Here is a 15958-nt window from a genome sequence, read left to right on the forward strand (position 1 = left end):
TACTGCAATATTTTAAATTTGTGACAAATAATAAACCATCATAACAAGTATTAATATATTGACAGCTGCTGTCACAAATTACGGATGAGTTAACCGGCAAACAAAACAAAAACCGTTGATAAACCAATGGACAACCAATGACTTCTGACAACCAAGTGGTGCAAGCGATTGTGATAGCTTTTTGCCTCCCACACATTGATAAAAATGATAAGCGAAGGAAATTTGACATGATATTAACGGATGGTGGGGAAGAACAGGCAAAGAATGACCAGATATTAATTAGCCATGGGGGGGTAGCAAGGGTGGTTAATTGGGGGTAGGTTATTAATGGGACTGGTCATTAATGGGACTGGTGGTGGTTACAGGATGAGGTCGGTTAATGGTTAGTTATCTATTGGGTCTGGTTAATGTGTAGCCTCACTCACCGCTGTGTGTGTTGAACCAGCGTGGCGCCGCCAGGTACAGCTGCAGCTCCCGGGCGCCCGGGCCTCCTCCTCCTCCACCACCACCTCCCGTCTCCTGGTAACCGTTACCGGCCGAGTCGGGCCCTCCTCCTCCTCCTCCACCGCCACCGCCGCCGTTACTGTGCTCGACACCATCAGCCGCCCTGCCTCCTCCTCCGGCCCGGCTCCCTCCTCCACCGTACAGCCCGAAGGCGTGAGCCGGTTCCATCGCGGCCACGCTGCTGACCGAGCGAGTCCTGAGCCCCATGGCGGGGCCTCCTCCTCCTCCACCACCACCTCCTCCGGCGGCGGGAGCCCGGTAATGGCCGTAGTGAGCGGCGTGTACGGCGCTATCGTCGCTCGAGACGCCGGGGAAAGCGGTCCGGGAGCGGGCCGCCGTGCTCTGCTTCCCTCCCATGGGCGGCCGGACAGCATCAACAACCCTCCCCTGGAGGGTGAGGGGAGGGGGGGCGGTGTCTGAGGGGAGGGGGGGGGCGGTGTCTGAGGGGAGGGGGGGGGCGGTGTCTGAGGGGAGGGGGGGGCGGTGTCTGAGGGAAAGGGGAGGGGGGGGTGAGTCAGTCCGCCGTCGGAAACCCCCCCACACACGCGCGCACCTGGAGGGGGGTTAAACCGCCGCCCGGTTTCACTGGAGCGCTCCGGCCGCGGCCATTCACCCTCCCTCCCTGACGGACCGGACTGGACTGGACTGGACTGGGGGGGGGGGTTAAAATCCGCTCTCTAACCCAGGCGGTCTCCAACTCCTGTCCTATCGGCCATCTTCTTTTCTGTCACCCCCCCCCTCACCCCACACCTCCCCCTCCCCCCAGGTCGGCCCCTCACTCCCGCTCCCGTTAGCCCAGGTGAGAGCACCGCGCATGAGCAGTTAGTCCTGCTCTCAGAGCCCCCCAAGTCCTCCACTCACTCACTCACACTGTCTGTCTGGCTGACACTGTGTTAGCTCTGTCTCTCTCTATTTTAATAAAAGCAGGATGTGTCATACAGGAAGCAACAGTTACCACCCCCCCCCCCCGATTTCTCTCCTTTTGCGTTTGACCAGCTTCTCTTTTTTTTCCCCTCTCTCCTTCCCCCTCCCCACTGCATTCATTAGCAGGTATTTCCCAAGACTCGTTTTGCACCAGACTATGTATGGGGGTATTTCTCTCTCTCTCTCACTCTGTGTCTGTCTCGATGTTGTTCGGATGTCTTGTTTGTCAACTCGCTCGTGATGACATTTCTCGCCCCACTCGAAATGTCAAGGTTAGACAGCGACAGACTTTAAGTTCCCTATCACATTTCCCGCAGCATTTCGTATTGATTGTTTCTGACCCCCACACCTACATACACGCACACACACAAAAGTACAATGCTATTCTGACCAGAGTTTGAAAAGTAAGGAAATGAGGTTTATCTTAGGAAAGGCTTTTTCCTTTTTTAAAAAAAACACTTTTTTCGCGACAGTCCATTAAGCCAAGCACTCTGTCTTATGCATAGGTCTAATACAGCTCATCCACCAGGATGCCCAGAGGTGGCTTGGATATAATAAGCAGCGCTGACAGATGGTTCATTCTTATCTGTGCTCCAGGCAATCCAACATATGAAGAGGTACAATACAGATTGCTTTCCAACTGGGACCATGTGAGTTTCTTCCGCCGGAGGTTGGGGAGCTCACTGAAATACTCGTGTGTGTGTGTGTGACTGGGCGTTACTGACTCAGGACGTATTCCTGAAAGAGTGGACAGGTGAGACGGTTCAGTTTACAAATGCTATTGCATTCACCTTTAGAAAGATTGGGTCGACCGATTAGCGCCTGTCATAAGAGATGTCCGGAGTGCCAGGAGACCGGGGTGGAGACGGGTGCAAATGAGGGCTACCGTACTTTACAACCACGTTGTTCACAGGATATTCACCGTCTTATTCAAGGAAAGCAATGAAACCATGGGTGTGTTGCAGCCCGAAGTCAGCATGACGTGTCCCATGCAGAACCCAAGAATTGATAAACAAGAACAGAAATTGCTGGAGAAACTCAGCAGAGTTGACCTTTCGAGCCCAGTGTCCCTTCTTTGGAACAAAAACACTTTAATCTGGTTTTCACTAACAGAGAATTCCTTGCCATTTGCTCTTCCTGTCCACAATACAGTCCATGACTTCATACATCATTATAACAAAACATTCTTCACAATCTCGGAGGGTAGGAGTTGCCGAACGTTCTTAGTGCCTTCGTTCCCACGAGTCCAATCTGGGGTGAACTGTGGCCAATGCGTAGTAACTGTTCTACGTAACTGCATGGGCTTGGTATGATGTACGCCCCACACAGGGACTGGTAGGAATTGTATTCCTTCTTCACCTGAGACGATAAATCCCAGGCAGATTCCTAGACTATGGATTAATTTACATCATTGTATTAAATTGTACAAAGCGAATGTGGCTGATTATTCTCAAAATGCAATATTTATCACGATGTACATATCAAAAAGGACCTTTAACCTTCTTTTGCCAGCCGTGTTTTTCTCTTCTGAAAGCAAAAAATGTTGGCGATCACAGCGGGTCAGGCAGCATCCATGGAGGGAAAACGAGCTAACGTTTCGGGACGGGAAATGTTAGCCTGCTCTCTCTCCATGGATGCTGCCTGACCCGCTGTGATCGCCAGTATTTTTGTTTTCAGTACAGATTCCCGTATCTGCAGTAATTTGCTCCTACATTGTTTTTTTCCCCCTATCTGGTTGGCTGCAATATCTGCCATGCCATTTAAAGTATGGCTCCGAAAGGGAGGAGGCCATTTGCAATAAACTGGTTACGGAAAATCCTCAGTTATGAACTTTTCTAATTTACCATATGGCCAAATGGAGCCATTCATAGCTACTTATTGTGACACGTTTTCGCAAAGCGCTAATTGGAAACTCATTTTATCCAGTGCAAAGCCAACCATTTCTGGTTCCATCTTTTTAAAAAAAAACAATACGAGAAAATATATATTCTGAAATGAGAGACAAAATGTACAGCGAGTCAGTACGTATCCGTGGAGAGAAGTCATTGGCTCATACAGCACGGAAACAAAACCCTTTGAACCAACTCATCTATGCTGACCTAGTTTGTTGATTTGACCCCGACCCAGACCCCGCAGGACTGTTCAGAGTCACCCTGCTGCTCCAGATACTGGCTGATGCATTCAATACTGGACCCACTCTTACTAAGCTAGATCCGAGAAATTAGTTTTGAGTTCGGCTGCAGGAAACCTAACCTTTGTTGAGAAAAATAATTATAACGGGTTTCAACTTTGACATTCCAGCGGAGTGGGGTGGAATGGGATTTGATGGACGGAGATTTCAAAACCAACTTTTCATTTCATGGGCACGATCAGGGTTCGGGTTTGGTCGCAGTTAGTGCTGCCTTCTCCACTTTATCCCCATCATAGGCAACAATCTAGAGTTAAGTTTTGACATGATGAACCCCGACACGGTGAAATGTTGTTGTGGCAGGTATGTATACTTCGAAAAAGGTGAATGCAAATATTAAACAGGGATTCAGCATGATATTGATTTTTGCGCTATAGAACAGAACAAATAAATAGGCAGTAGAGAGCGAATTGACAATTGACCATAGGAAGTGACAATTGACCATTTTTGTCATGCATCCGTCAGACCACTGATGTATTGTTAAAATGTCACAGAAATGTACAATCATCAGATTTAACTGCAGAAGCGTCATTGGACTGGAAATGTTAACTCTATTTCTCTCTCCACAGATGCTGCCAGACCTGTTGAGTTTCTCCAGCAATTCCTGTTTTTGGTAGGTTTAACTCCAGGGTCTCAGACATGCAGAAACTTTTGGGAACTCGATACGGGCAAGGATGGTCTGGGGGAAAATGGAAGGATTAAAGGAAAGTTTTTGATGTGGAATATTGCGGTGGGCAGAGTCTGGAGGTAGGAAACTGAAATCAGATCATCAAGCATGTCTAGCCACAGGTTAAAAGTATTATAGTTGCACTTGTTGGCCTTCATTTCAGTATGTTCATTGATGCATCTGCCACCTCAGCCTGCCTCAGTCTGAACCTGTTCCTGTGTTTCCGCACAACTTCAAGGTGTGGTCCAACTCTTCAAACGTCACCCATCGTACATTTCACAGAATCTGCGGATTACCAATGGATTTATCAGCCATCTCATAACCCACGGAACGAGAGGCAAACCATCCTCAATCCTGAGAGAGACGACCTTTGAAGTTGACAAGTTGTTAAACAATGCATAACTACAGTGCAATTAAGTATTATTTTACATTTTTATTTAATTTTCCATTCATTGGTAATGAAAGACTCCTGATATCAATAAGTAATCATTCCACCTTACTAACTACCTTGTTTTTGAATTGTCAAGAAATGGAAAAAAAACTGCCATAGTTTCTCAACTTCAGAACCAAACAAAAATAAGACAAAGAAGGAGGCTTATATGGATTTTGACACAACTGTTTGGTTATGGTGGAGTTTGGAAATGTCGAGGAAAAAATGTAGCCAGCCTACCTGCAATCTCAAAAGGCACAAGAGCATCATAAAGGTTGGTGGCCAGCAATACCTCACACAGGATTAGTGGCATCAGCAGCATTACTATATTACTGGTGCCAACTGTGAAGCTGTAGCTATGTATAATGTTCTGGTTGAGGGTGGAGGCATACCATTGACTCATTTATAGTATCAAATCACAAAGGATTAACCAGTTGCAAAAAGAATAATGTATTATTTCATTTTCTCCGTCTTTGACAGTTTGATTTTTAAAAAAAGGACTGTTTTAAAATAAAGGATTGTGAGAGGAATTGCTACACTGTTTAGTAACAAGTTCCTGCAACTCCTTGCGTTACATAACTGCTTTGCACAAGGAGTGCGGAAAGTTGTTTATCATGGAGCCATAGAGTCATAGAGATGTACAGCATGGAAACAGACCCTGTGGTCCAACTTGTCCATGCTGACCAAATATTCCAACCCAGTCTAGCTCCACCTGCCAGCACCTGGCCCACATCCCTCCAAACCCTTCTTATTCCTATACCCATCCAGATGCCTTTTAAATGTTGCAATTGTACTAGCCTCCACCACTTCCTCTGTCGATGGGGGTGTATACAAAGTAAAATTTGGGCAACAGCATGTAACAGATTAATTTGTGCAATTGTGACCAGTCATGGATGCCCAAGGTCATCAGCCTGACAACTTTCTGAATGGATCCTGGGTGGTTGAACAGCTTGTGGGTGTTGACAATGCAATGAGACTCCTTTGGACTTATGAAAGGGTGGGTTGCATGTCTTTCTCACGACAGTAAAAATACCTGAAACGTGAAGAAAACCAATGGTTTTTCTCTCCTGAGTTGCTATAAGCTGTTACTGTTAATCAGAGACTTTACAGTCAGTTTAGCAATCACCCTGTGTTTCCTAATAAAGACTGAAAGAACCTGGGATTTGAACCTGCATTTGATACCTAGGTCAAATCACTGGAGTTGATGAAATGGGACAGGGAAGTGGCATGTTTCATCTGCTTGGGTGAGTAAAATGACTGCCAAATTGGTCTGACAATGTGCCCCAAAACCTCAGCCTTTAAAACCAAAGGTTATTATGCAACGGTCGAATGCGAGTCAGTTATTGCTTATAATACGCTGACTGATTTTCTATGATGTTGCATATTGAAAATGATAGGTTTGATAACAGCAGGGGCAATGTCCAACAGTAGGACCTCTTCTCAGCACTGGGGACAACCTTTGATCGAAAAGGAATGAGATGGAAGAATGTAAGAGCACTAGGAACAGAGTGAATCCAGAAAGACTGGTAAGACAGGTTTGGGTGCACTAGGAATAAAATCTAGAGTCTATAATTACCTAGTGACAGGAGCCAGTTGGCAAGGAGCTTTATTTTCTCATTTCAAAAATGGAGAAATAGAAAAAAAGTTGACACTAGATGTAACACAGGAAATAAGGTATGTGTAGACAAACACTGTGTGCAGTCATGAGATCTTCAATAGCTATAGATTAGTGAATTTTCTTTGATGTTGCTTTCACTAAATTGCACTGTTTTATAAGGGTGGGAAAACTATATCATGGAAAATGTTTGAAGTTTTATTAGACTGTAAACTTTATAAGCCCACCCAGGGATCAGCTTGCAGCTAAGAATGCTGGCTTTTTTTTGATTGCAGGTCAATTAATATTATATAGATAGTGTGTGATAAACTAGTTCTCAGAAAGGAAGCTGATTTTCAGATTTTTTTTACCACCTGAAAGGAAAACAGTAGGTTTACACAAGGTGAAGTTCAAATGATCCTGATTGTAACATTATTTTCCACATTTGTTACAAACGTTACAAGTTGTTCAGGTGATTGTGAGCTCGATGGCTGATGTGTGGATCAGTATAACGCCAACATTGTTAAATCAAACCAACAGTATGACTCCTGTTTCGGTAAAGGTAGATTTAGGGCCTGCCTCCTCAACCTCCCTGTAATACAAACCATGGTTTGATGACTCTGAAAGTCAAGAATGGCACCTGGAGATGGATGAATTGTGTCTAAGTTTGTTTTGAACAATATTCAAATTTAGCTGACCTGAAAAATTAAGGTAGCTTTCTTGCCTGCCAGTGAATGACAGCATTCATACTGATAAGAATATATATTTTCCTTTGCTTGTCAGATACTTCAGTGATTATCATGACAATATGACCTTGAGGTGATTATATATGAATTGCTGACATAGGAGAGACTATGTTCCATGGAAAAACATTGCATTTTCAACAAATAAGGCTTCGGATACTTCACATTCATAAAACTAAAATAAGAAAGAACAGTATCCAAATATCCCTTTAATCCATCTACTTTAACCCCCAACCTCAACTGTTCTTAAAGTTGACCTCATCTCTGCTTGAATTATTCAGTCTGGTATTACAATCCATACTTATGCTAAGCTTAACAAACACCTGCCTGCATTTGTAATAACTAGTCACTTGTTACCTGTTCAAGATTATGGCCAGTCAAAGACTCCAGAAAATACTATTGAAAAGAAAGAATAAAATTGTATTTAAACTGTGTCTTTCACAACCTCAAGACATTGCAAACTCACTGCAACTGATGAAGTACTTTTTAAGTGCAATAACTGTTGTAATTGAGGGTAGTCAGGAAGTCAATGTGTGCACAGCAAGCTCAAAACAGCAATGGATTAAATTGGTGGCAATGAAGGTTGAGGAAAAAAATGTTGGCCTTGTCATTCTTTGCATGGTGCCATTTCACATTGAAAGAGGCTTTATTTAGTATCTCTGGTTGGTACAGTACTGAGGGTATGCCAGACAAAGTGGTAGTCTTGATCATGTGCCCAAGAGTAGGACTTGAACTCAAGACCTTGGGCTCAGATCAAAAGCTAACATTTTTGAACACCATTGCCATTTCATAATCTCTTAAGTAAGGATAAGCAACAACATTAAAGACCGTTTTACATCAAAGGAATTCCATTATTGATGGGGGAATTCAAATGGAAAAGTCTGGAGACCCAGCAGTGTCAGAGGTCCATGGTTTTCGTTGGCTCTATTGTTGGTCTCTAGTTGCCTTTTTATGGTGCCACTCATACACATAAACGGGGAAGTAACATAATGAACTCAAGGGTCTGTTCAAGCAGATGTAACATAATTGTGTTCTCCTGGAGTCATCGTCACACAGCATAGAAACAGACCCTTCGATCTAACTCCTCCAAGCCAACCAACTTTCCCAGACTAAACTAGTCCCATCTGCCTGCATTTGGCACATATCCCTCCAAATCATTCCTATTCATGCACCTGTCCAAGTATATTTAAATGTTGTAACTGTATCAACATCTACCACTTCCTCTGGCCAATCATTCCACACTCAACCCACCCTCTGTATGAAAAAAAGCTGTCTCTCTTTACACTTTCTCCTCTCAACTTAAAGTTTTGCCCTCTAGTTTTGAACTCCATAACCCTAGGGAAAAGACCTTTGATAAAGTCACAGATTATAAGTGCATAGTTACCGCAGTTATAGCAAAGTGGTGCTAGGACAGTCCTTTAAACCCCCTATTTTCCTCTTGTGTAGATGAGGGAATAATCTACCACAATTCTACTGTATTAAAATGCAGTGTCAAAAGAACAAGAGAGATTGAGGGAATTGGCCGTGGGCATTGAAATAATTTCAGTGAACTGAGTGGAATTAAAAAGTAATCTGAGGAGACTGAAGCCACAGAAACTGGTGCCCAGGCTAGAGGACCAGCACAGCATTTAAATGACCCAGAAGATTGGTGTCTGTAACTTTATGACATTTAGTTTTTGATGACCTTGCTGTCTTCCTAATGCATTGTGCTCTGTTGAATCATAAATCCATGATGGCATAGAGACATGACGAGACAGCCTAGAATGAGTCTTGTTTAATCTACTGTCAATCATGGAACCACTGCACAATGAGATATTGTTCAGAGTGATCTCTCAAAGGAGTTTGAAGATTACCAACTTGCAGCTGCTTTTTAGCAGTTCAAGTCTGCTCCATTATTCAATTAAGTAACATCTGCTCTTTAACTTTTCATCTATTCACAATTGCATCATATTAATTTCATGCAATCACTTTGGTTTCAAGATTGAGACATGAGTTTTTTTCCACCCGCAGTTGCTATGGCTAATTTTTCTCTCAATCCAGTGCATTTACATGCAAAAAGAATGATAAGTTACAACAGGGAACAAAGGTGTCAACTGAAGATATTACATGTTTCTTCAGATTAATAACACAGTTTGGTGCACATCACTTGGAGCAGAAATTCAATGATTGAGAATTGTTTGCTGTCTCCGTTCACAGTTGCAAAGTAGGTGAATTGTGAGGCTAACTGAGGAGACATGTATTAATTTGAAGCTTTCATCTGATTGTCAGCCATGATGCAGTCAGTAGCATGCTCTGAATCACAGGTTCTGGATTTAAGTTCCATCCTAGGACATGACCACAAGTCCCAGTATAGTTCTGAGACAGTAATGTCTAGTGGAAGACAAAAGGATGAGTGGAGCCACAGAAAATGGGGGAGATACTAAACGAGTATTTTGCATCAGTATTTACTGTGGAAAAGGATATGGAAGATATAGACTTTGGAGAAATAGTTGGTGACAACTTGCAAAATGTCCATATTACAGAGGAGGAAGTGCTGGATGTCTTGAAATGGTTAAAGGTGGATAAATCCCCAGGACCTGATCAGGTGTACCCTAGAACTCTGTGGGAATCTAGGGACGTGATTGCTGGGCCTCTTGCTGAGATATTTGTATCATCGCTAGTCACAAGTGAGGTGCCGGAAGACTGGAGGTTGGCTAACGTGGTGCCACTGTTTAAGAAAGGTGGTATGGACAAGCCAGGGAACTGTAGACCAGTAAGCCTGACCTCGCTGGTAGGCAAGTTGTTGGAGGCAATCCTGAGGGATAAGATGTACATGTATTTGGAAAGGCAAGGACTGATTAGGGATAGTCAACATGGCTTTGTGCTTGGGAAACCATGTCTCACAAACTTGATTTGAGTTTTTTGAGGAAGTAACAAAGAGGATTGATGAGGGCAGAGCAGTAGATGAGATCTATATGGACTTCAGTAAGGCATTTGACAAGGTTCCCCATGGGAGACTGATTAGCAAGGTTAGATCTCATGGAATACAGGGAGACCTAGCCATTTGGATACAGAACTGGCTCAAAGGTAGAAGAGAGAGGGTGGTGGTGGAAGGTTGTTTTTCAGACTGGAGGCCTGTGACCGGTGGAATGCCAGAAGGATCAGTGCTGGTCCTCCACTTTTTGCCATTTACATAAATGATTTGGATGCGAGCATAAGAGGTACAGTTAGTAAGTTTGCAGATGACACCAAAATCGGAAGTGTAGCAGACAGTGAAGAGGGTTACCTCAGATTACAACAGGATCTTGACCAGATGGGTCAATGGGCTGAGAAGTGGCAGATGGAATTTAATTCAGATAAATGCGTGGTGCTGCATTTTGGGAAAGCAAATCTTAGCAGGACTTATACACTTAATGGTAAGGTCCGAGGGAGTGTTGCTGAACAAAGAGACCTTGGAGTGCAGGTTCATAGCTCCCTGAAAGTGGAATCGCAGGTAGATAGAATAGTGAAGGCGGCGTTTGGTGTGCTTTCTTTTTTGGTCAGAGTATTGAGTACAGGAGTTGGGAGGTTATATTGCAGCTGTACAGGGCATTGGTTAGGCCACTGTTGGAGTATTGCGTGAATTCTGGTCTCCTTCCTATCAGAAAGATGTTGTGAAACTTGAAAGGGTTCAGAAAAGATCTACAAGGATGTTGCCAAGGTTGGAGGATTTGAGCTACAGGGAGAGGCTGAACAGGCTGGGGCTGTTTTCCCTGGAGTGTCAGAGGCTGAGGGGTGACCTTATCGAGGTTTACAATATTTGAGGGGCATGGATAGGGTAAATAGACAAAGTCTTTTCCCTGGGGTGGGGAAGTCCAGAGCTGGAGGGCATAGGTTTAGGGTGAGAGGGGAAAGATATAAAAGAGACCTAAGGGGCAACGTTTTCACGCAGACGAAGGTACGTGTATGGAATGTGCTGCCAGAGGATGTGGTGGAGGCTGGTACAATTGCAACATTTAAGAGGCATTTGGATGGGTATATGAATAGGAAGGGATTGGAGCGATATGAACCAGGTGCTGGCATGTGGGACTGGATTGGGTTGGGACATCTGGTCGGCATGGACGGGTTGGACCGAAGGGTCTGTTTCCATGCTGTACATCTCTATGACTTCAAGTGTTAAGCAAAGGCCCCATCTACTTGTTGAGGTGAACGTACAAGGTCGCATGTGAATGATGCATAGCTGAGTTAGTCTGTGTCTTATCAATATTTGTCCTTCAATCAGCATCACCAAAAACAGATTATCTGATCATTATTGCATTGCTGTTTGTGGAGTTTGCTGACCTGTTCCCCACATCAAACTGTGATTATAATTCTAGATGTACAATTGGTTTTAGCGTCTAGTAATGGTGAAAAATGTCATATATATCCAAGTCTCTCTTTTCACCATCCAGAGTAACGGGAGAAAGAGCAGGTGATATACAAACATTGGGCAGAACTCTCCTGTTTTTAGTTAAAGGGAAATTCATGGCACCCATTCTACCTTGTCTGAGAAAGTGACTTTTCTCACACAATCTTGAGCTGACAACCTGATTATTTATACGATTGGGCTTTTAGGTGCCTTTTTTGGGTAATCATGCACTCAGAGAGGTGGAAACGATCACTCCCACTGGGACCTCCCGGTACATCCCAGCACCTTCCAGTGGTGATGCCCCTGGCACCATATTTAAAGGCACGCACTACGTCAGATGCTACGGACCAAAAAATGGGCCTCACACTGTCACACCCGACCATTGTTGGCCAGGAGATGGCCCATGGGAAAGAGAGGCTTGAGGCTTGATCCTTGACACAGACCAGGAGGTGTTGGTGGATAGGGTGGTGAAGTAGAGAGCAATCCTTTCTCTGGCTGACTGATTTGCTCTGGTGGTGAGTGTGGCAATCTGCCCACAGCTTAGTCCTGTGTCTCGGGTAACGTGTGAGGCCCAGCACCACAGGAAGGTCCGTGACCTCCTGCACTCCACATGAGTAAGCACCACTATCTTTTCTCACCTATCTCTCACTTACAAGGCCATCACTTGAACTCTATCTTTGCACACAAATCTCACCAAGGCATGTGGACTGTAACTCTCACTATCGCCTGCAGGATCTCAACTCAATAACTCTCACCCACCTCATCCTCCCGAATATTAACCGATACTTGCCCCTCTGTGCTTCCTACTCACTCACTGGGGACATCTCCTGCCCTTCCATTCATTTCCATTGTACTCAATCTCTCCCTTCATCTCATTGCAGAGAGAAATCAGTCCACCCCTCAACTGATGTCTCCACAGCAACATGACTGGCGTACCTGTAATCAGCAAGTGGTTGTCCGCAGGACAGATGTGTCCCAATCCTCAGACGGCAAGGACACAGATCTCTCAGCTTTGGTAGGATCATAAATGTGACGAGAATGATGTCAACCACTCGACTGACTTTGGCAGAACCCCTGATTGACTCTAGTGCCCTTTCACTTCACCGAATATTGGTGGCCTTTGCCTTTCACATGTGACTATTTGCTTGTAGCACATGTGCCACTTAACTTGCAGGTGTCATGTTGATCATAGCTGAGGTGGAGAGGGTTGAGAGTGTCAAGTTCCTAGGAATGACAATGATTGACCATCTGTCCTGGACTTCCCATGTAGTTGTGACAGTCAAGAGGGCACAAGAATGTCCCTTCTTCAGGCGGCTTAGGAAATTCGGCATTCCCATAAGGACCCTTACCAATTTTTACAGGTACACCGTTGAAAGCAAACTGTCCTGCTGCATAATGGCCTGGTAAGGCAACTGCTCTGCCCAGGACCATAAGAAACTATGGAAGATAGTCTGGGCTGTGCATACTATCACGGAAGCCCAACCTCTCATCCATGGACTCCATCTACACTTCTCATTGCCAAGAAAGGCTGCCAACATCATCAAAGACCCCTCCCATCCTGGTAATACTCTTCCGAACTCTTCCATCAGGCAGAAGATACTAAAGCTGGAACATACGCACCTACAGGTTCAGGAATAGCTTCTTCCCTGCTGTTATTAGACTGCTGAATGGACCTCTCTAACTTAACCTTGCAAACAGTGATCTTGCTTTGTGCACCCCCTGAGTAGTGTAATCTTTGAATGCCCCATTCTGTCTAAGCACCCTATGATCTGTGTGTTCTTGTTGCTATGATCTGCCTGCACTGCTCGCAAAACAAAGCTTTTCCCTGTACCTAAGTACATGTGACCTTGATGAATCAAATCGAATCAAATCAAATCGCACAGAGCCCCATAGTAACATGTTCAATCTCTCCTGACTGTTCAAAGTTCCCCAGAGTAACAAGCTGCCTGCCTCTTCCTCCGCACTAAACAGCGAGGCAGGCAACCTGCAACTGAGCACTGGACACTCTGAATGCTCAGAAAACTGGGGAGCAGACAGGGACTGGCAGGCTCGAAGGAGGCGCAAAGTGGGTGAGCGCTAAATAAGCAAACTAAGAGCCATAAGATCTTAGTTTGTGCAGTCGTACAAGGTGCAGTCGCACCCCTGGGTGTAAAGTGACCGGGCAGAAGCATGTAAAGTCACTGAGTTGCAAAGTAAAGTGTTGAAGGGCCGGAATACTGCGTAGGCTGCTCTGAGGGCAGGTCGGTTTGCTGATGCTGACTTGTTTGGATGATGGGCTGGACGGGGGATGGGGGAGGAGGAGGCCAGGGAGCTTTCTGGGATGTGGTGCTGGAGAAGCAGTTGCATGATGGGCCGGGGCAGTCATTTGGCAAGTGGCAGCTCCCAGGTACCAGTTATTGTCAAGCTGCACTGTGTAATTTTTCAGGGGATAAAAAAAGGAATTGAAAGTGTTGTATAGTGTGTCGGGACTTCAATTAGATGCAAATGCATGGAAATAAGAGAGTTGCTGCTCAATGGCATAACTCCAAAGTCACAATTTAAGGCTTAAGGAGAGAATCACAAAGATCTGTTTGAAGGTTTTAATCTTCTATTCATTTTCTTTGCATTTTTCCCCACTTTTCTTGTCATTGCTGCACCAGGAAGGGTGGGGGGGGGGGGGAGGGGGTGGAGGGGGTGGAGATGGAGATTCTGTCCATCCTTGTCTATTTGATTTGTGAGATAGGAGATTGGCATCAGTAAGTGAATCAAAGATTCTGATGAGTATAAAAGGACTGACAGCCTTGCTGCAGAACAAACTTTGTTTCACAGAGATATACATCACCAAAACAATGCAAACATCTATAATAAACATTAAGTATTAAATAAAACAGACAAGCAGCTGTTTAGTCCCTTATGTTTTCAGTTCTTGAAAGTAGACATGTTGCTGTGTGTCAGCCATCTCTATCCAGGAATGATTTAATGAAATTGTGCACCTTATGTAGTGGATCCTGTGTTTTCTTGTGTTTCAGATACACTATGCTGATAGGATTGAATAGGCAAAGTTTCCCAGAGAGATGGGCATGTTCCCCTGAAGCCTCAATCTTAACTTCCCACTGCTGTCATTTAAAAGCCAGAATGTATGCTGCTACCCAATGATCCTCACTGCTTGCTGATAACAAGATCTATTTTGTCCCACACTCCAGCTGTGATTGTTCAAGCTGCGCCATCTGGTGGCCATCTGAAGACCCAGGTGAAACAGCATTCAGAAAATGTTAACGTTTGGGGTTTGTAAGCTTGAATGAAAACATTAAAGCTCAAACATTAACCCATCTCTTCCAGCTGTTTTTCTGACCAAATGTATTCAAACTCTGCTTCTCACCAAATGATCCAAAACTTGATTCATTCTTCCAGTCCTAAAACCGGGTAAGGACATGGACAAGATGGACCGAAAGGTCAGTTTCTGTGTTGTACATCTCTATGACTTGACAGTTCCAAATTATTGTCCATATATACATTTGACGTTGCTGTTGGGGAATGAAAAAAGGGGGCCACAACAATTATAGCCTCGTTGAGATTCATTTTAAACTATTTGTATCCAAATGCCAACTCAAAAGGCCGTTTTGCTGTGAATATCATACCTTTTATTCAAAACTAGCCATAACAGGTGCATGCTTACAACAGTGGAGAAGATAATCATATTTATGTGCAACAGACAATACAGCACCACAAAGTAATGGACAAAAACCTGCATTTACGTAGCACCCATAATGCTGTCAGATGCCCCAAAGTACTTTGCTGGAGTGAAATCAATAAATGTTCTGAGCCTACCGAAGGAGATGTTAGTGTAGATATGGTCAAACAGATAGGTTTTCAAGGATCTTTATATCAGAGGAAAATGATATATTGGAGGAGGTGGGGTGGTTAATCACTTCATCAGGTCGGGAAGGGTACTGTCACATAGGAGATGTGTCATTTGTCACTTTGAGAAGGGTAGTTTTCTAAATTGCAATCAGACTGAAACCTGATTCTCAGAAATTCAAACGGGGGTGGCGGGGTGGCTGGATTTCAAAGGCAATTCTTTCAAGGGAACCGGAGAGAAGAGGGAGATGGAGCACTAGTTTTAAGGGGGCCATATCAAGGGGTTTTGTAAAAGAGAGGTGGTAATGGTGACAAATGACCCTGCCACTTCTTGTGAGAGGTGTAGGTGGAAAAGACAAGGGGAGCTGGTTTAAGGCAGGATTTCCCAACACATGGTGTCGCAAAATGACATTTTGCAGGTCGCGCACTCTAAGGCAGCCTGGAACACTGTTGGAAAGTTAACAGCACGACCTCCTTTAACTCATTGTTTGTTTGTTTTTTAAACAAAAAAAGTAGTGCAAGCCAAGGCCTATACAACCAACCCTTGAGACAGCTTCCTAATCAACCTCTTCAGGGATGTTATTATATGCCTCCGGTGCGGATGGGACTTGAACCCAGGCCTCAGAGGTAGGGACACTACCACTGCACCACAAGAACCCTAACAAATCATTCCTATTCCAAAAAAAGGCCATTGGAAAGGTAGAT

At 44.4% G+C, this 15958-nt stretch overlaps 1 protein-coding gene and 1 long non-coding RNA gene across 6 annotated transcripts in view; one reads left to right on the forward strand and one right to left on the reverse strand.

The window, feature by feature from the left end:
• The window catches only part of znrf1 (zinc and ring finger 1), a 268770-nt gene extending 267824 nt beyond the window's left edge, over window positions 1-946 (reverse strand). Inside the window, exon 1 of the mRNA XM_072547527.1 lies at window positions 426-946. Within this exon, the coding sequence (XP_072403628.1) occupies window positions 426-861 (436 nt within the window). The 5' untranslated portion in view covers window positions 862-946. The remainder of the gene's footprint in view (window positions 1-425) is intronic.
• Window positions 383-14720, forward strand: LOC140453121 (uncharacterized). 5 transcript variants are annotated; one of them, XR_011952307.1, is made up of 7 exons: window positions 648-762; window positions 1935-2182; window positions 4186-4363; window positions 4522-4700; window positions 4811-4987; window positions 12298-12431; window positions 14425-14720. It is a non-coding gene; the product is annotated as an uncharacterized lncRNA (long non-coding RNA). The 5 variants fall into 5 exon arrangements; XR_011952305.1 differs by lacking the exon at window positions 648-762 and adding an exon at window positions 383-459 and having other exon boundaries at window positions 4522-4987; XR_011952304.1 differs by having other exon boundaries at window positions 4522-4987.
• The last annotated feature ends 1238 nt before the right edge of the window (window positions 14721-15958 follow it).

Source organism: Chiloscyllium punctatum, chromosome 26, assembly GCF_047496795.1.
Source record: "Chiloscyllium punctatum isolate Juve2018m chromosome 26, sChiPun1.3, whole genome shotgun sequence".
Taxonomy (NCBI): Eukaryota; Metazoa; Chordata; class Chondrichthyes; order Orectolobiformes; family Hemiscylliidae; genus Chiloscyllium; species Chiloscyllium punctatum.